Here is a 21,551-nt window from a genome sequence, read left to right as displayed (position 1 = left end):
TTAATACCAAGAACCATTCCTACATGCAATGAGAAACCACAAAAAAAAAAAAAAAAAACACTAATATTTTTACATCTATCTTTTTTCTTTTTTATCAGTACGGTCATGCATTGCTCAGTCATGGTTTATCTTAGATAAACCGGGTTTGGCTTAACCGCACAGGTTATCTTTGAACTGCACACCTGTTGGTACTTTAAAAAAGCTGGCAGGTGAGTGGAGATGAAGGGGCGCATGAGACAAGCCAGAGAAGGAAGGGGAATGTGTGTGTGTAATGCTGGCAGTAATTGTCCCTTTGGCTTCTTGCCTGGTTTGTAATGGCTGGTGCTTTTTAATGGCACCGCAGCAGGTTGAGCTGGTGAATGAGGACATACTGTTACTGTAAATATAATAAAACAGAGCAGACGATCTAAACAGGAAGCCTCTCTCGCAGTGCCCTTCAGTTTGAGCTGGCGGGGAGGGCATTGTTTCTTTCTTCCTCTGTGTTATGACTAGATATTAAGCTCTCAGGGTCTTTCACACACTCACACACAATCGCTTATGACTGCGTGTGTGAATATGAAAGGAACCCTTGAACATGTCTTTGAAAATGTGATTTAAAATGAATTACAACTTAAACTATTTAAGGTTTTTTTTTTTTTTTTAATTAAAATAGTGATGTCTGACTCTTAACACTATAACTGGACAGGATCTCGCTTGAATGTCAGCTAATACTTGTTAAATTGCACCCTCTGGTGGTGATGGACTTAGACTGCATGATTTAGACATTTGTTGTCATGCCAGATCAAACATGATACGGAGCACCGCAAAAATAGATATTGGGACCACATATTGAGAATTTGTTCCAATAATTTATTCATGGCCACGTTTTATGAAGTCATTCCATTGTTTTAGTTAAATCATTGCCACACCATAGGCTACTAATTCATTCCCTTAATTGACTAGTTGCACGTGGCCGCCATTTTGGAATTCGGATCAGCGAGTGTACGCGTAGACACTTCCGGTTTCGCATTACGGTCGGTGCGGGGAGCCGGAGAAAGCCAAAAATTATCTTTTATAGTTGTTTATAGAATCAATTATCACTTAAAATACTACTAAGATCCATTACTATCACACGAGCCAATGGCAATTAAATGCACGGATGCATGGTCAGATTAATTAATGAAATACAACTGTTCACGGACAGAAGATTGTATTTGACTCATGCTGCATACACATACGCAATGACAATTATGCCTACTGTAAATATAGAGTTACAACTATGATAAGAGTTGTTTGCATAAAATGCAGTGTGAGCATTCAACTCGGTCACTGTTGTCTCTCGCTCTCGCTGTCAGATCACCGGAAGTACTGGCGCGCACACTCAAGTTCGAACGTAACGGTCGTGGTGCAACTAGTCAATTGTGGCCACGTTTTCCTAAATCATTCCCTTGTTTTAAGCAAATTTAAATTTTTGGGTGAACTATCCCTTTAAGTTTAATTGTGGCCACGTTGACTAGAATAATGATGTACTAAAAACGGAAAATATTTTCCTTTGCGTTTTTCGTGTAGGCCTACAGATGACAACGTAGTCAAAACAACACGTTTGTCACGGTGTTGGTTTATGTTCCCTGGTGTCCACTAGAGGTCCTCTTCCCCCACGGTGTCATTCACATTAGGAACTGCATTCCCCACTATCCTTGTCTGCACACATCACTGTTCATTGCACCCAGCTGTTCCCCATCATGATTGTTAGTTTCTGTGTGTATATAATCCCTGCCTGTTTAGTGTTTGTTACGGAGTCCTTGTTGAATGTCACTGCACTTTTGAAGTCTGTTTTCCTTGCCTGTTCTTGTATTATTTCTCGTGTTTGGATTGGATTATATGGATTTTGACCCCCTGCTTGGATGACTACGAGATTGGATTACATTTAATAAACTACTGCTACTGGATCTACCTTTTCCCGTGTGTGTTCCGTGACACCGTTAACACGGATCCGCGAAAACAACGAAAAACGCTGCATTATGCTGTCAGGCCAGTAAATGGCGATGTCACTTTGTAAATAAACAAACATTATGCGCCTAGACTGAACACGTAATGTCAAAACTAAACATGTTTTAATTTAGTTTTAACACCGTTTTCAACTGAAAACAGAAGACTTTTTATGTGTTTTCGCCGTTCTTTTACACGACGATGGCGTTTTGGGTGCCTGAAAACGCAAACTTCTGAAAATTGGTTTCAAAGTGCAAGTTTTTAAAAACAATAACTTTATTGTCTCAGATTAAACTACAAAAACATGAATTTGTGAAAACGGTGACATCATGTACAGTATTACAATGTTCAGTCTAGGCGCATATTATAGTGTTTCTAAATAAATAAATAAAACATTCAACATAACAGCACAGCTCTGTAACACTTTTATCAATGATATACAGTATAATATGACATCAGAGTATTAGGGTTTTTTTGTGTTAAGCTTCTGGTACAGATTAAGCATTGATTGCATTTTTTGGTAGTTGTTTTCTTTACACACATGCATTTTCGAAGTTGTAAACAAAACAAAGATTATTGGAGTATATAAAATACTATTTCAGTCTATGTCTACTTGCAGTTTCTTTGTAATTAATTGAGAAATTTACTAGCAATAACAGATTTGTTTTTCTTCTGTGGACTAAAAAAAACCCAATAAACATGCCAAAATTCATCAGTATATTCAAAGAACAGCATTTGTCTCAAGACTGACAGCCACTTTCTGTCAGTGCCGTTGCGAAGCTCTTCAGCTTGTCGCATTTCTCCTGCAGAGGAGATCCAGCACCGCATTCAGACTCAGCCGGCCAGCGCTCGACCCACGTGTCTTTACCCAGCGTATACACATACCTGAGAGGGAAACCGTGAGCGAATAGTCAAATACAGACCCTAACATGAACATTTCCAGTGCTATTACGCTACTCGCCTGTTGGACGTGCTCCCCGCTTGCCAAACATCAGCGATCGGCCCAATGATCAGATAGTCCTGACCCTCTCTTAAACCAAGCCCTGTCCTACAGCTCGCATGAGAGAGGAACATTCGTCTTTCCTTCTCGATCAGACCTTCTTCTGTCCCTACGCAAACAGAAATGTATGGAGGTACATGAGGTTAGATAAGATTATACACAAAATAACGGTTCTTTATTGGCATTTGTGATTCCGTGAACAACCTTTAAAGGGTTAGTTCACCCAAAAATGAAAATTCTGTCAGTAATTACTCACTCTCATGTTGTTCCAACCCCGTAAGACCTTCGTTCATCTTCGGAACATAAATTAAGATATTTTTGATGAAATCTGAGAGCTGATCACTCCTCCATAGGCTTCTAGGTGACCGAAACTTGCTGGCCCAGAAAAGTTATTAAAGAGATCTATAATATAGTCCAAGTGACTACAGTGGCTCAATCTTAAGTCTGTGTTACACGTCACCACGTAGGCTCACAATTGGCCGAAGCTGGTCATGTGTGTGATGCGTGATGACGTGCAACACAGACGCGCTGCGCAAAAACACTACGAGGCCCAGAGAGAAGGAAATGAATAGTGGAATAAAGTCGTTATTTTTGTTTGTTTTTGCGCACAAAAAGTATTCTCGTCGCTTGATATACTTAAGATTAAGCCACTGTAGTCACTTGGACTATATTGACGATCTCTTTAATAACTTTTCTGGGCCAGCAAGTTTCGGTCACCTAGCAGCCTATGGAGAAGTGATCAGCTCTCAGATTTCATCAAAAATATCTTAATTTGTGTTCCGAAGATGAACGAAGGTCTTACGCGGTTGGAACAACATGAGGGTGAGTAATTACTGACAAAATTTTCATTTTTGGGTGAACTAACCCTTTAACATCCATGGAACCTTTCCGTTATAGTGGAAAAGGGTTCTTAAAATGTTTTTGTAAAAGGGCATAATAGGTCCCCTTTATGAGTGTAGTAGACATACCCTCTTTGATAACCTGCACGATCTCCATCTCGTACTGGTCATAGTGACTCTGGCTGGCGCTGATCAGTTTGACCCTGTAGGCTGAAGAAAAGACACATTTATTGAGAAGATGGTGAGATCATGACCTGTTCCCCTCCAAAAAGAAACTTTTACCATGATGTAATCCATTGCACACAGCATCCTTCCTCTGTTCTGTCCCAAAAGACAAGGAGTCTTCTTTCACTACACAACAGTCACCTATGAAAGGAAGTTTTAAAACTGGTTAAAGTTGAGAAGTTGATTGAAAACATAAAGATAGTCTTGCTGAACTGACCCTGTGAGCAGCGGCACACGTCGTCTTTGCAGATCTGATCGAGCTGCTGTTGGTCTTCAGGAGGAGAGTAGAATCTGCTACAGCGCTTATCTGACAGAGCAAAGACCATAATCACAATCACACCGTTAGTTTCCTAATTCATGGGAACTAATTCTTAATAATCTGTTTTTCACATGTCTTGTGCGGGAATCCAAAGCATTCATAAGATTAAACGGGTTTTCAAATTGGGGTTCGTGAGCCACAAGGTAAGGGCTAGATAATTTGATTACTTTATCAAAGTTAAGATGTAACTCAATAAGTAAATAAACTTGCTCAATAAAGCAAGAGAGATTTGACGGGGCGCCACCTCTCAAACCTGCATTGCTGGTTTTGCCTTTAACGGTGTAGATTAGTAGTATAACTTCACAAACCTTTGTGTGTACGAACCTTTGTTGTAGTACTGGTAAACTGTGACAGTGGAGGGCTGAAGGAGCCCCACTTTAAATTTCTGATGCAGTCTGAATGAGATCATGTCTGTCTCAGTACTGGACACCTGTCCGGGTCATTCATACAAAGACAAATATTCAATGTTGCCTTCATTTACATCATAGTAAACAAGTGTGAACTGTAAGGGTGGTTGTTAGGTTACCTTAAACAAGTGAATTATGAGGGATCCTCTGTCACTCAGGTTGTCCACCACTTGGAAGTTGTTAATGTAGCGGTCTACTGAATTTTTAAGCTAAAAAAAAAAAAAGAAAATCAATCCTGACATTATCACTTCAATAACCTAATGATTTGCCTTCCTGCATACATTCTACCTGCCTACATAGTTAGCATCCTAACTGTCAAGGGGACAGATTTGAAGCGCTCTTCATAGTCAGAAAATGCGTGCAACACAAATAGACTCAACTCACAATTGTTTCCAATAGAGTTCAGTGTTAACATGTTGCTAAGCTAAAAACACAATACCCTTGGCATAAAAATACAAAGTACACACAAATATTGGGTAGAAAAGCCCACTGGTGTGTTGAATGAAAAAAATCATGATATTTTTAATCAACATCAACTAATTTTCATGATTTTTTCAACCATCTTGGATGTAGCTTGTGGCAATGCATTATGGGATTGTATTCTCCATGATAGATACATGTAATCCTGCCAAATTTGGCCAAAGTTAGAGCTTTCATGTCTGGAGTGCAGATGTGATGCCTCCAAATGTTGGCATGGTAGGCTACAACACAGCTAGCTACATGATTAGCTGTTATCGCTAATGTGTCATGAGTTTGGTCTTACCAACTCTAAATCTGAGTTTTCAGGCTCAAAGCCGGTGGGCAGGCTGATGTCCAGAATAACCATCCTCACTTGGCGTCCCTCCAGAGCCCTTTGGGGGTGCAAAGCAGAGAATTGTGGCAACCACAATAATATATCCTAGCAAAATATAAGATATCAAACTGCATACAAGCGCTCACCTCACGTGGATATTGAGTCTGTAGGACTTTTCTACATCCGGTGGGGTTTTTTCTAAAATGGACCAGAGAGCATCTTAATTAAAACGACATAACTCGACATTTCGAGTTTTACAGATTTAATGTATATTTACACAGTAAACATATATTTCATTAACTGATATAATGCCAGGTAACACTTTATTTTAGTATTCTTATGCTGCCTTCACATGCTAATCAGAATTATCATAAATACGAGTTTCCTAGTTAAAAATTGGACATGAACGCACTCTCAAGTCATATTTACCGCTGGGAAGCTTGGCGATAATTTTGATACCCAAGTTTCATAAACTTAAAACATGCCGGAGGGGACCGAACTACTGCTGTCGTGGCTGGTTTTCTTTATTATTTTCTCCACAACAGATACATAGCCTTGTCTTGTTGTTAAAGTAGTGCATATTTACATATATGAATAATCATTTGAAGCATATTGATGTTTTATACACAGCGAAAATAGCCTGCATTTGACCAAAATTCCAGAATTGCAACCAAGCTGACTATAGATAGTGCAGTGGATGTTTATGGTTGTCAATAAATGGGACGCTAAAAATAATTTTGGCTTTAATAACATTTTTCCAATAAATAGGCAAGAATAAACCTGATATCCTCCATGATTCCTGTTCTTTCCGATGTGACGAGCTTGTAAATACAACTTAAGAAGTGGGAAGATGGAAATTTCCGATAGCATGTGATGACAGCATTAATGCACGTTACTACATGTACTTAATATAGTAATACAATTAATTATGCATAATTAATTTAGACTTTTTATCTCAGAACAAAAAATTCAGCTCAATTGTGACTCCCCCCCACACACAATTCTGACTTTAGAACTCACAGTTGCGTGTTTATACCTCACAGCTATGAGAAATTGTAAAAATTGTCAGAATTTTGAGATAATTACTTGCAATTACTTTTTTTTTTAATTTTTCCATATAAACTGATTAGAGAACATACCATTAGTCTCAGCAATGGAGACGTCCAACTGAAAGCCATTACACGTGCTGTTCTCGTACACATCAGGAAGCTGGTGGTACACAGTCACTACCTGAGACACATAAAATGCAACAGAGAAAAGATTGTAAGTAAATTACGTCTTGGTTTTATATTTTAATAGTTCAATGTTTTGGTGTAGATGTGGGCATTTAGCACCTCCAAAATTCCCTTGCCCTTCCCAGAAGCCACCACTGTGAATTCCTGGTCAAGAGGTACCTGAAAGAGATAATGAAGGTGAGTAACGTAGTTATTGTACAGGGCCTTTGTGTTGGTGAAGTTGAAGTCATGCAACCCTGGTGTAGTTCGTTTAATATAGCCTACGTTTAGCTTTTAACTTCTGCCAACTGTATTTAGGCTTAAAAATTCATATCTTTTTTTCATTTATCTTGATGAACTAAACATGTGAGAATCATAAACGTTTGTTGGTCACCAAGCTTTTTTTCTGCAATAATCCAAACGCCAATGGAAAAATCCTATTGGGTTTTTGTCGGGGGAACCAGGGTGACTGTGACAGGGAGAGCACTGTATATTTGTGCGAAAGTGAAGGGAATCTGTGCTAGCTGATATATTTGTGCAGTATAATAACACCATATATATTTACAAAAACATACAGTTGTAATCAAAACTATTCAACCCCCATTGCAAATCAGGATTATTGGCAAAGTTTACAGACTATCAGCTGTTTGCAATGAACAAATCAAACAAAATTTAAATAGCTCAACACAAATGTTTCAAGTGGTTTCCCCAAATTTAACTGAAAATGACACTTTCAATGACTTCTACAGTCTCAAAATTATTCAACCCCTGAATAGAATCCCTCACAACAGCACAAATCTGCAAAACAGGTGTTGTCTCAAGCACACCTGATGCAACTAATCAAGGGCTTTATTAGTTGAACCAGGTGTGCTTGAGCTAAAACACATGAAATATCTGAACTGGCTAGGTTTGTTGAGTGTCACGTTTGACTGCATGTTCGAAATCAAAAGAATGGTCCAAAAAGTTAAGAGAAGATATCGTCGCCCTTCACAAACAGGATACAAAAAGTTTGCGAAGGCACGAAATGTTTCTAGTGACACAGTTGGAAGCATAGTTCGCAAGTTCAAAGTTAAAGGAACAGTGGTTACACTGTCCTGGACGGGGCAGAAAAAAGAAGCTATCAACCGCTGCAACCAGATTTCTAGGAAGGCAGGTTCAGAAAAACCCTTGAGAGACTGCAAAAGACCTGCAGCAAGACTTGGTGGCAACAGGCACTGGGGTTTCAGCTGCACAGTAGGGCGAGTAATAAACGCATGCAGTTTCCATGCCAGAACTCCAAGAACTACACCACTACTGACCCAAAATCACAAGAAAAGTTGGCTCCAATTTGCTCCAAAAAGCATATAAATAACCCACAGAGGTTCTGAGGTTCTGTTCTGTGGAGCGATGAAACAAAATTGGAACTTTTCCGGCCCTCTGAATCAGAAGTATGTCTGGAGGAAGAAGAATGAAGCATATGCTTAAAACAACACTCTGCCTACAGTTAAGCATGGTGGTGCTCTGCGGCTGCTTTATATCCTCTGGCACTGGAAACCTTTCTTGAACCCCATAGATTACCCCATAGAAAATCTCTGGTGGGATTTGAAGAAGGCTCGCAACACGCAAACCCAAGAATATCACTGAACTGGAGGCCGTTGCTCATGAGGAATGGGCTAAGTTTCCTCAGAAATGCTGCCTCATTTGCAGCAGGTCATTACAGCAAAAGCGTGCTCTACTAAGTAATAAAAATGCGTGCCATGAAGGGCTTGAATCATTTTTAGACTGCAGAAGTCATTAAAAGTTGCATTTTCAGTTGAATTTGGGGGAACCACACAACATTTGTTGTGTTGAGCTATAATTACTTTTGTTTGATTTGTTCATTGTAAACAGCTGAAAGGCTGTACATTTTGCCAATAAACATTTTGAATGAAACTGTAAAAGAGAGTTTGAAAGATATACTATCGCACCCGTGAAGATCGGGCCACGTAAGCAACTTCGGGATTGAAGGTCCAGCGTACGTCACTGCGACCGGGAACACTGAGCTGCACCAATAAATTGAGGTCAGTAGGAGGAGGGCTCTTCACGAGGTACTCAGACAGGGCCTGTAGCACTACCATAGTAGACTGATGGGAGAAAAACAGTCATTATATGAATAACCATGTACCTTAAATACAAATGTAAGACAATTAGTAAAGGTTTACACAAGATTTTTACCTGAGTAGAGCCGTACCCTCCCCCAATGCCCCGCTTCTCGCTCAGCCATTGAAAGGGGGCGGCTGCTTCTTCCATGTGGCCGCTTTTGATAAGCGCTAACAATGCGTAGCCTGTAGCTTCCAGCGTGAAGAAATAATTATCAGAGTCAGGCCAGTGGGTACGATCTGTAGACAGAAAATAAAGAAAGATGAGAAAGACAAGCCCACAAAAAGCAACATGTTTTATATTTTTGTTTTCAAAAGCTATGTACCAGGTGAGGCTAATTTTAGCAACATGCTCTTCATGCAGCCGTGGTTGGAGACTGCTAAGGCGTAGCATGCTATAGCCGCTGTGTACGGCCTCGACAGCCGGGGGAAATGCTCTCTTATGTAAATCGCTGCTTTTCTGGACTTGTCCTGCAATGATCGAATGTAGAAAATACAATTAGCATCATTGAATATTCAATTTTTTATCCGTGTTAAAGAGTGACGTTACCTGTACGTCAAGGCCTGGCTCTTGGCAGGTAACAGCGTTTTGTGCCTCTGCCAAAGCAATGAGCACGAATGCAGTCAGAGACACTTTGGATTCAGAGCCACGCAGGCCTCCCTGCATCACAAAACGTGTTAGCTAGTACTGTGAGAAAGCATTCAGATGACAGTGGTCCCCTTTTATAGATGATCATGAAACTAGTGCAATCACAGTTATAAATTCTCACCGTCATACTGGTGTCGTAGACAGGATTGTTCTCCTGAAAGGATCCATCTGGACGCTGTTTATTCTTGAGAAGGTACAGCAGAGGGCCACACAGATGCTTCTCATTGACACTGATAAACGAGTGTGCCATGGAGAACACCTTTACCACATATGCAGTGACCCTGAGACGGACATAACAAAGACACATTAACTTTACAAGGAAACGTTCAATATAGTGCTATAGTTTAGTGCTAGCATGAATACCATGTGCTTGTGCCTTCTTTGGCGTAGGGAGGGTACGAGTCATCCGTTTTCCGATAATTAAGTTGATTTTCGTAACCTGTAAATGAAAAAACAATAGAATATAAATAATCGATTTTAATCATATCTGAAAGAATGCAGTTAATCCCTGTTTGTCTGTCATTGCACCTCTTTGAATGTATTTGATGGCCTCTTCTCTGCGACTTACTCCCACAACGTCCCATTTTGCACTGCGGTCCAAGTAATGGGCAGCAATGAGGGGCAGTGTGATGGTGGCCAGGTTCTGCTCCACGCACCCGCCGGGCATGCGGATCAGTGATGCCAGCGAGTCATCCTGAATGGAGTTATCAATGCTGTCTGCCAGCAAATCACCTGAAAAACACACATACAGATCAGTACAAAACTGGGTCAAGAATTTCCCAGTTTTGTTCATTCACATAAATTTCCATTATGTAATTGAGTGTTAATACCATTTCATAATATCATGAATATTGCTTAATAAAATGGCAAACCTCTGACATTGACAAATGTCTCCGGCAGAGATCTTGGTACAACGGCGTCCAGCTGCATCTTCTCCACTTCTATCATCTGTCTCCCAGCTGAGACAAAAGGAAATTTTTAATCATTTATTATAACAAAAATATATAAATGAAATCATAACATGAATAAATTATTGAAATGAACATATACATTTTAATAATATAACATATACTTTTCATGCATCAAGACCCATTTATATTGTGTTACACTGCTGCTGAAACAATTTTTTTTAAAAGCGTGATTTTACAAAGGCAAGAATTTAAGTTAATTAAATGTTTTTTGTGTGTGTTATTGCATTGATCATTAATAATCTCATGATTTCCAACCAGTCTTACCACTGTCTCCTTTCTGAATGGGGTTCAACACAAAACTCCTCACTTTAATTGTCTGGATGCCTTCTACCTAAAACACAAGATATAGCATCATATCCCAGACAGTTACTAAAAACGTGTACGAACATGTAATTAATATCTAATGTAAAATATGTTCAATATTACGCAGGATTTAGTAACTTACTACCACACGTAGATTCTTCCTCACTGCATCATCCCCCATGAAGGAGGCCGCAATGGCTGTGACCTGTAGGGGGAGCTGTCCTGTTTTGAGGGGGATGATAGTGTATGTAATGAGCTTGGAGGAGCTGGCCTGCACCGAAACCTGCTGTCTGTGGGGTCCGCTAAATGCCACGCTACACATGTCCTCTGTCTTATCCAGGATCACCATTACCTACAAACAGACGGTTGTTCAGGTCAGGTCACAGAGACAATAGAGTGGGAGTGTGATTGTTGGATGATGGTGTGAATCTAACCTCCAGTTTTGAGTTCATGTAGTTGTGGACCACAGCTTTGATTTGCACATGTTCATTTCTGGACACTGAGTGAGGCAACCGCAGGTCTATGAAGAACGGCTTCCACGATCGCACGTTATAAGGTTCAGCTACACAGAAACCTGCGAGAGGTTCACAAACCAGGAGTAATCTCATTCTCAGGGACATTTTCACATTCATTCTCAGAAATGTCTGATATGTAGCATGAAAAGCTAAATAATAATTATTAAAATATTCTTAGTTCATGATGAAATACTTCATATGTAGCACTAAAAGCTAAACAGTAATTTGTATGGAAGCTTGTTTCCGCCACAGAATAAAACATTTTAAAAGATAATTGCGACTTTTTATCTCACAATTGCGAGTTTACATCTCGCAATTCTGACTTTATTTCTCAGAATTGTGAGAGATAAAGTCAGAATTGCGTGAAATAAAGTCACAATTGCGTGTTATAAAGTCAGAATTCGGACTTTTTTTCTCGCAATTGCGACTTTATATCACACAATTCTGATTTTATAACATAATTGCGAGTTTATATCTTCTGACATCTTTTCTCAGAATTGTGAGATATAAAGTCCAATTCTAAGGGGGAAAAAAAGACTGACTTTTTTTTTTTCTTTACCTCAGAATAGTTTATCTCACAATTCTGACTTTATAAGACGCAATTGCGACTTTATATCATGCAATTCTGACTTTATATCTCCCAATTGCGTATTATAATGTCAGAATTGCGTGATATAAAGTCGTAATTCTGAGAAATAAAGTCAGAATTGTGAGATGTAAACTCGCAATTGTGAGATAAAAAGTCGCAATTATCTTTTAAAATGTTTTATTCTGTGGCGGAAACAAGCTTCCATACGTGTTACATGTAGCATTAACATTCTATTTATTGATAAATAATGAATAATTAATTTGACATGTAACATTAAAATGTAAATAATTATTGATAAATAATTCATCATTAATTTGACATGTAGCATTAAAAGTTAAATAACTATTAGTAGAATATTTGTAAATTATATGCAGAAATATTTGACAGAATTAAAAGCTAAATAGTTATTAATAAAATACTCATAATAAATTGGCATATAGCATTAAAGCCTAAATAATTATTCATAAAATATCCATAATTAATTAGACTTGTAGCATTTAAAGCTAAATAAATATTATTAAAATATACATAATTTATATGCAGAAATGCATTACATATAGCATTAAAGCCTAAATAATTATTAATAAAATATCCATAATTAATTTGACTTGTAGCATTAAAAGCTAAATAACTATTACTAAAAAATATTTTAAATTCTTATGAAGAAATGCTTGGCACGTAGCATTAAAAGCGAAATAATACTTTTTTAAATATTCATAATTTGTATGCAGAAATGCTAGGCATGTAGCATTAAAAGCTAAGCATTATTATATTCATAGTTCATATGCAAAAACGCTTGACAGGTACCATTAATAGTTAAGCAATTATTAAAATATCACATTCATATGTTTATGTTGCATTAAAAGCTAAATAATAATAATTATTATTAATAATATATCCATAATTCATATGCAGAAATGCTTGTCTTGTTGCATTAAAAGCTAAATATTAATTATTAATATATTCCAAATTCATGTGCAGAAATGGCTCATATAGCATTAAAATCTAATAAAAAAGATCATAATTTATATCTTTTCATTGTAATTATTCAGCTATCACTATGACCATATAAAGGAGCTCTGCCCAGACAAACAGATGATCTTCAGACGAGACTCTTTACCCTTCTCAGGCGAGGCACTGACGGCCAGAAACCCCCACTGAGTGATACTGTCAGGAAGAACCGTGTCCACTGAAAACACAGCTAGCCTGGAATAACAAACACTTCATCAGTGAACATGATAAAAGTGGGACTTCTTCACTGAGTCTAAGTCAAACTCTTACCCATCAGACTTGGGTGCGCTGGGCAGTCTGATGTCAGTCCACAGCCACGACTCGAAGAACTTGGTGCGCACGTAAATGTCTTCTATGTCAGCTAAATCATCTTCATCGAACTCTTGCTCCTCTTCCTCCTCCTCCACCACCTCCACGTTCATTCTTTCAACATGCCTGTCCCTGCTTGGTGACACCCCAAGTCTTTGGAAGGAAGATTCGAGGACGACAGATTCGGCAACCTCAACACGATCTGAAAAGGTAAAATAATCCAAGCCACGTCCACGATTAAGCATAGGTAAATGAAGGCGACCGAAGGTGGGTCTAGGGATGAAGGTGGTGGTGGGTGTAGGGGTGGTGGTGGGTGTAGGGGTGGTCGTCGGGGGCCTGGTAACGACACCAAGCTCCTCCCCTCTGTACTGTGCGCAACAGCGGAGGAAAGCTAACACGCAGCTCCAGTCCTCTGTGATGTAGAGGGAGCGGCGGTAGCACGAATAGGGCATGGGAATCTCCCGCATGCCGTCCACACAACATCTCTGCAGGAGCTCGTCAGAATATACCTTCTCTGAGAGACAAGAACGTGTTAAGGCAGGGCGCATTAGCTCGACTCGCTCATTTTGGCTAGCGCTTTTGCTAACACTTGTCAACAAACTTTAAAATATCAAACTTTTTAAAGTTTTCTGATGCACAGCGACTCACCCAGCTGCTCTCTGAGCTGCAGTTTGGCAGCAGAACGTCTTCTTCTAGATTTACTGGAGCAATCTGTTCCAAACAAACCAAAAGAAATACACTCTTAAAAATAAAGGTTCTTTATTGGCTTCTACGGTTCCATGAAGAACCTTTAACATCCATGGAACCTTTCCATTCCACTAAAGGTTCTTGATGGTGGAAAAAGGTTCTTTGAAATGTTTTTCACTCTAAGAAAAAAATGGTTTTAAGAACTGACCACTGAAAGGTTCTTTGGGGAACCAAAAATGGTTCTTCTATGGCATCGCTGTGAAACCATGGCGAATGGGACGTGGATGCTGAAGGTCAAGATCACCCTAGAGAGCATCTCAACGTAATACCAATGATATTTGATATTATTGCCATAATGTTACTTTGCCATTAATCTGCAATACATTACAGTGTTAAAGTCCCCCTGTAGTCAATAATTATCCCTTAAAACTCATCTTTGATCACCAAAATAACATATTGAACGTTTTTTTCCTTGAAAAAAATTCTTCATGTCTTAAAATGGTTTGAATGTAACTCTACACCCTTGAATATGCAAATGAGCCCCGCCTCCACTCACTCACTCACTCACACCAGCTCATAGATCCACTCGTTGACAGTCACACGCTGACCTGATTGGTTACAAGATAGTTTGTGACGTCAGAAACACCAGCGATTTCAAACCGTGTTTTTGGTTCACTTGAGAAGGAGAAAATACTCAGCAATGAAGTTGACTTATGAATTTGCACATGTTTTGTCTTAAAGCATCTTAAAACACCACATAGACATTTAAACAACATTAAAAGCTTGATTTTCACCACAGGGGGACTTTAACCATGGGTAGGAGTTTTGAAAGGATGCATAACAACTGTTGCCTAAAAATGGGATGTATGTGTCCTGTATTTTTGATTAGACATTTGGTTGCACTTTATTTTACTGTACATGGGACTTATGTGCAAAGTGTACATTAGAAAGTAGAAAGTACAGGTTAATATAAGGTAACTACATTGTTTAAGGTTAGTACACAGTTATTGCAATTACTATAATAAGTATATAGTATGTACATGGGGAACAGGACTGTAAAATCATTTAGAGTTTGCCATTTTTGTGCAATTTTGTGTTGTTGCCATCCTCATTATCTTTGCCTAATTCTGAAGCTTTGGACTTGTTTTATAAATATAACCGTTCAGGGTCAGTAGTATTTGAAAGAAAGTTATACATTAATTCATCAAGTAAGCATTAAATTGATCAAAAGTGGCAGTTAATACATTTAAAATGCTACAAAAGATTAATATTTCAAATAAATGCTGTTCTTTTGAACTTTCTATTCTAAAATCCTGAACAAAAATGTATTATAAAAAAAGCACTGATAATAATATTATAATATTATAATAATAATAATAATATTATAAAACACTGATAATAATAATGAGCATCAAAACCGCATGTTAGAATGATTCTGAAGGATCATGTGACACTGAAGACTGGAGTAATGATGCTTTGATCACAGTACACAATATATTCAAATACAAAATAGTTATTTTCAACTGTAAAAATATTTCACAATATTGCTGTTTTACTGTATTTTTGATCAAATAAATGCAGCTGTGATGAACATAAAGGACTTTAAAAAACTTTAAATATGTTCCAATCTTTGAATGGTAGTGTAATGACATTTATTCTAGTCAAATTGATTAGATGTTAATGCTGTGTGTGTGAAGGACCTTTTTTGTAGTCAGTGGAACTTCCTCTGCTGGAATAAAACATCAGTCCTGCATCACTGAAAACACCCATATTATTCTTGCCTCCTCCTGAGGTGCAGCCCATATCGCCCTGTCCCACCACCTCCCACACCTGAGTGAAAGAGTCATGAGTGTCAATGAGGCCCTGGAGAAGGTTCTGGAGAGTACAGTGAAAATAACGTCGTCACTCACCTTCTTCTGCGTCAGGCGGTTTTTACTCAACAGAAAGATGGCGTTATCCACCGCAACCAGGCTGACCTTTGCTCCCGGGTCACCTTTCACTTCAAATTTAAAGCTGCTGCCTGGTGAGTAGTAATTGAGTTTTTCTCCCTCCACTGATCCTACACTGAGCTAATACAATCATAAAAACACTCAAATAAAATAATGCACTCATAAATAAACGAATGTAAGCCACTATTATGGCATTAAACTTATATGGCCTTTTTTTTTGCGGACAAAGTAACCTCTTAAAGGTGCACTGTGTAATTTTTAGCGGGATCTAGTGGTGAGGTTGCGAATTGCAACCAACAGAGGTTACGGTGGCGGACAGGAAAAGATCTTGTAGCCAGTTAAATAATGAGGTTTCTTTACAAAGAAAAATTAAGAAATTAGGTTTACTTAATTATTCAGTAAAACAATATGTTATTGCGAATATTATTGTTACTTGTTCATCATTGTTTATTCACTGACTTTAGCTAGCTTCTTTGCATGAAGAACAACATAGTGACGAAACGTGTGCGTTTAGGGCTCCTGTAGAAACATGTCGATGTAAGAGGATCCGCGGTGTTTGTTGATAGAAATGGCTCATTCTAAGGTAATAAAAACATAACGGTTCATTAAGTAAGGTCTTTATACACCACTGACAACATAGTTATGTATATGATATTGCATTTCTGTCAACAGATCCTCCTAAATATTACACAATGCACCTTTAAGTGGTTTAAAAGCCACATTATTGAAAAATAGGCGTTAAGTGCTAGAATCATGCAATGTTAATAATTTCTTATGGATACCACTAGCCTGGTTAAAACTAGACCATTCTCAGTAGTAACTGAGTTATGGTCTGGCAAAGCTTCATTAATAACTCATTTCCAAAGGGGCGTCACCAACGGATGTCGCTCAAATGCCTCTGGGCACAATTGGATAGATCTAAAACCAATCAGAGTGATCGTCATCGTGTACAGCCATATGCTGCGTCCCAATTCGCCTAAGTTACACTACGCCATAAAAGTATGTACTCTTTTTGTGAAGAAAAGGTATTTACTTTTGAATGTGTAGCAAAAAAGTAGGCAAGCTTTGGGACATACTACTTCGTCATCTTTATCGGACGGATGTCGCGTGCATCCTGTCACGTAAACTGCCCTGTCAATCATCTTGTCACAGTTAAAATCCTCTATTAAATCTAATTTAATTTCCTACCGTTTCGGAGAGAAATGTAGTAGCACGTTCATCTGCCAGTGGGTCTTTCATGGAGACTGTCCTCGTGTGTTTGCAATTTGAATATAATAATGCATTTAAAAGTTTGTGCGCTTCACCAACGGACGTCGCTCAAATGCCTCTGGGCGCAATTGGATAGACCTAAAACCAATCAGAGCGATCGTCATCGTGTAAAGCCCGCCTCAACATTTCTGATTGGTGCCTCGATTTGGACGGATTAGAAATCGGCTTGAATGGGCTCTTTCCCAGACTACTTGCAGAACAAATCTAAATTTGCCGGAAGTTTATCTGGGTTTTCCCAGGCTAGGTCACCACATGAACTCACCGAACCTACACACCGGTCCTCCACATCAACAAACACAGAATCTGCCACCACTTCCGCATTATATTTCCATGGCAAAATGTAGTACGCCACAATCCGAAAGGCAGGTAGCATTTCTGTGGTAACCAGCAGAGGAATGTTTATGACAGCCAGGTCTTTGACATTCATTCTCCCAGCATGGATTATATTTCCCTTGCTTAACACCTATAGAAACAATTGTAAGGGTAATCAATACCAAGATTGCAGTCATTTTCATCCCAAAATGCCCCAAGTGTCATACTCACGGCATACGTCAGATGCTCCACAAACTTTTTTTGATTTGGTGGGGATTTGATGTGCGCTTCGACGTTGATTCTGTCGCCCACCACCACTCGATTGAGACCCACTGAGATATGCAGGAAGTTCCTGTAGCCGGAATGAGGGGAATATGGCTCCACATGCACTTCTAAAACAGCCTGCTGTTCTGGTTTCAGTGAAGGATTCGTTGTCTCCACCTACACATGAATACGTCAATCATGACAAGTCTCTGGGTAGTTTTGGCAGGTTAATAAATATGGCAATGTTAATGTATTTTGTCTTGGTGGACTAGATCTGCTACGCTGCTTCAGAGTAAGTATGGACTTGCTTCTTCTAATAGATACACAAACACGCTGCTGTGAGCAAGCAAGATATGCTGCTGGTGCATAAATAGACATGCATAGATCTAGGCAGGTGGAGCTGCGGGAGGTGGAGGGGTTCAGAGGAACTCTGATAGCGCACTGCAGGACTAGCTTACAGCAAACACTGAACCAGACTATTTAAATGTTGAGCAAGCAATATCATTGGCTGCAGGATCAGCAGAGGCCAATCAGCTTGTGCCATGGAGTAATGATGTAATAGCTTGCAGATTGCATGTAAAGGACTTATCATATGCCCTGTGTGTATATATATATATATGTTTCTATTGTGTGTGTATGTTTTTTCTGTGAGTGACTTACTTTCAGTATCTGTGATTTACCATATGAGCTGGCCGTGTTAGGCATGTTGATGTAGACTTGGATGATGCCGCTGTGAACACTGATTGGGCTTTCAAGAAAGCTGATTTTAACAGGAATATTAGGGGCTGGAGAGCCGTCATGGTTACTCACTGCAACCTAAGCAACAAAATACAAACTAATTTGTAATAATGCTACCGTCATGTGCTAAAATCAACAATTCTATTATATATATACTGTATATATTTGTAAAAAAAAGAAAAACTTAAAATTAGAAATGCCTTGGGAATTAACTAAAATGAATCACACAGGAATGAAATGAAGGGTGAACTATCCCTTAAAGCAGTAAATGTCGCAACAGAAAGTAAATTACCGTCATGCCAAATGGCAGGCCATGTTTGAAATACTTTGGTGTGTCCCTGATGGACAGCATGTAGGGTGATATTACTATTTTAATGCCGGATATCTCTGCTTCCACAAGGTCGCTACCTGAGAAGAAAGTCTTAAGACGTAAGAGTGTTTTCAGAGAGGAAAACTCAGAGGCAAACGCTGATATTTACTGATTTCCCCACCTGAGCTGGTCATTACTGACGCTTTGACGTACACAGAAGACCCCACTAGGCTGTTCGTGTCAGGATAGACCCTCTTTATCTCCTCCATAGTCAAACTAACAATTCCTCCCTTCAGCTGCAATTTATAAAACATAATTACAAAAGTCTCTTTCTACAAAGCTGATTTAATGTTTAAGATACTTAAAGTGAAGTTTTTTTCTTGTTTAACCACTTACATCATTCAGTTGCTTCATAGATGTGAGTCTCTTCTTCTCACCATTTATTTCAATACCAAACAGCACATATGCAACACCTTGCACTGGTTCACCATAAAGATACCTGGAAAAAATATTCACAGATATTCACTTAAAAGGTTTTTGGACAGTTATGAATGTTGAATTCAATACGTCACTGTTCAGAAATTCAGAGTTTGATTCACACACCTGGCTGTTACTTCTACTTCCAGCTTATCTGCATCTAGACCGAGGTGGGACGTCTTTGGAGTCAAAGTGACATTGAACGCTGGGAGCACTTGGGAGCAAGAAGAAATGGCGTTAACCCACCGACAGAGGGAAATAAATAAGAATCTGAAGATTATATGAATTGCTTACCATATTTCTTTACTTCAAACTCTCTGCTGAAAATGTTCTCTTTTCCCTGATCAAACTTTGCAACAACTTTCCACTTGCCCTCTCTGGAAAATCAAAAAGATCAGCAGCACAGGGTAAATCAAAATGTATTATAATTATATTAATATATAATATTAAATATAAATTACATTATTTTATGATCTTAAATTTTAATTAAATATATATATATATATATATTTATATAACAATTTAAAATATTGAATGTTTAATTAATTATAAATCAGAGATAATTACATTTAAACACACAAACTATACTAATTGTGTAATTATACTATAAACCACAAATGAACAGTTCTATATGCATACTTGACTATAGTGGAGAGGAGGTAGGTGTCAGATAGTATCCCATCTATTGCTTTGGCTCTGGAAATACCATGAACTGCAATACCATCTGGATTCTGAAACATGAGCCAATTGAGCCATAAAACATTGTTGAAGATAAATAAACTGTTGCCTTGCAAACTGTAATGACGCTTATGTCAATGCCAGCGACAATCACCTGAATCTCAAGAGATATGGTTTTCTCAGAAGCACGGAATTCTGAATCAGATACAAAAGCCCTGGAACGCACTGGAAAATTCCGGAGTGATCAAGGAAAACAAAAAGGATTGAACAATGCACTAATAATTGATGATATCAATGTGCTCAACAGCATGTGAGAGCTGACCTGCATCTCCAGGGTTGTAAACAGGTTTATCAGTCTGAATGAAGATGTGTCCAGTGCGGAACGACACTGTTATTACTCTTTCTGCACGATGGAAGTGGCCGAACTGAGCAACCAGCTTCACATATTTCTTCTTTCCATCTGGAAGTAGCACATTTGGATCAATCTGGCAAAAGACCGTATTTTATTACATTTAGGTTCAGCATGCAACATGAGCAATGTCTCAAACAAGTGAGAACTTTAACCAACCAAGTTTAAACCAACCAAGATCAAATACATTCATACATAAATTCACCTCAATGGTCTTGAGGGCGCTGTAGTTGTTGTCTGACTTGAGGATAACTGTGTCCCGCCAATAGACAGTTTCGGAGACTGGATAGTCATAGACCTGGATATCGACTTTTAGTACCCGGGCCAGATTCTGACCCTCAAGCAGGATGTTCAGTTTTGTTCCAGGCCTTATCTTTGCTGGAGCTAGAATAGAAAACCTAAACCAAAACATACACATCCAAGCACACATAACTTCGATGGGAAACATGTTTTCAATTTTCAAATTAAGACATTTTAAATGATTTTGTTTTTGTGGTAAAATAAGTTAAAAATGTCAAAGTGGTCTGACCTAAAAGAAAATAAATTGAATAGCCTGACGTTCAAAAAGAATATTTCTAAACTAAAAAAATAAAAGAAGTGTGTTACAGTGTGTGTTAACCAACTCAGGTCAGAGGACTGTTGTGTACTTACGTCGGAGACGGGTCAATAACCGGCTCACTGTCAACACAGAACACACTCACTTACAGATAAACCCTACTTGATTTTACATACAACAAAAATCAATACTGAGAATTTTATATCCATGAAAGTTTTTCAAACAATTATCTCAGAAGCACAAAATACACAACACACAAAAAAGATATAGACTACATACGGTACTCGCATATTAGGTCCCCAAACTGTCCTCTTGCTGTTCAATTGACAAGATAAACACACTTTAAATCAACTTCTTCAAGACAATGAGAACATTTACACATTATTAAACGTTATTAATATAATATTAAACGCACTGTCTTTGAGAGGAAGCCTGGCCATCGGAGATGTGACAGAGCAAAGTCGTCCATATCAGCAGTGGAAGGAGCATATCGTCCTTAGGACTGAGTGACGACTCATAAAATGTCCGAAACATCAACGGGAGAGCTGTAATACCTCAAAATCCCTCCCACTAAACCAGACCACCGCTATCTTCAAACTTTGAAACTTCAAACTTTGAGAAACTCTTGTGTAATGTTTGCATTATTCTAAGCACCAGCCATATCTGGCAACAT

At 38.6% G+C, this 21,551-nt stretch overlaps 1 protein-coding gene across 1 annotated transcript; it reads right to left on the bottom strand.

Annotated features, from left to right (window-relative positions):
* Window positions 1-2,223: 2,223 nt before the first annotated feature.
* On the bottom strand, window positions 2,224-21,409 carry c3b.2 (complement component c3b, tandem duplicate 2). The gene is made up of 42 exons (XM_079891472.1): window positions 21,294-21,409; window positions 21,158-21,193; window positions 20,974-21,000; window positions 20,528-20,720; window positions 20,236-20,398; window positions 20,068-20,138; window positions 19,875-19,966; window positions 19,530-19,612; window positions 19,362-19,449; window positions 19,155-19,257; window positions 18,940-19,054; window positions 18,741-18,856; window positions 18,371-18,526; window positions 17,678-17,887; window positions 17,397-17,597; window positions 15,827-15,985; window positions 15,617-15,746; window positions 13,878-13,940; window positions 13,191-13,743; window positions 13,030-13,115; window positions 11,240-11,379; window positions 10,948-11,157; window positions 10,767-10,833; window positions 10,404-10,490; window positions 10,060-10,263; window positions 9,895-9,970; window positions 9,653-9,812; window positions 9,433-9,543; window positions 9,209-9,353; window positions 8,959-9,122; window positions 8,712-8,867; window positions 6,886-6,945; window positions 6,691-6,781; window positions 5,698-5,749; window positions 5,522-5,609; window positions 4,878-4,967; window positions 4,676-4,781; window positions 4,250-4,339; window positions 4,090-4,173; window positions 3,937-4,017; window positions 2,930-3,077; window positions 2,224-2,853 (listed from the first exon to the last, which is right to left on the bottom strand). The coding sequence occupies exons 1-42, from the start codon at window positions 21,365-21,367 to the stop codon at window positions 2,709-2,711; spliced, it is 5,274 nt and encodes a 1,757-aa protein (XP_079747598.1). The 5' UTR covers window positions 21,368-21,409; the 3' UTR covers window positions 2,224-2,708.
* Between the last annotated feature and the right edge of the window lie 142 nt (window positions 21,410-21,551).

The sequence above is a fragment of the Squalius cephalus genome, assembly GCF_949319135.1.
Source record: "Squalius cephalus genome assembly, chromosome: 13".
NCBI classification, from domain to species: domain Eukaryota; kingdom Metazoa; phylum Chordata; class Actinopteri; order Cypriniformes; family Leuciscidae; genus Squalius; species Squalius cephalus.
This window is presented reverse-complemented; position numbering and strand designations above follow the sequence as displayed.

Bases quoted from the DNA above. Each gene is read 5' to 3' on its own strand.
- c3b.2 (XM_079891472.1), bottom strand. From the start codon at position 21,367: ATGCTCCTTCCACTGCTGATATGGACGACTTTGCTCTGTCACATCTCC. The intron at 17,598-17,677 runs GTGAGTATGACA...TTGTTTCTATAG, and splicing joins TGGAGCATCTGACGTATGCC to GTGTTAAGCAAGGGAAATAT. The intron at 9,544-9,652 runs GTGAGAATTTAT...TTTGTGATGCAG, and splicing joins TCTACGACACCAGTATGACG to GGAGGCCTGCGTGGCTCTGA.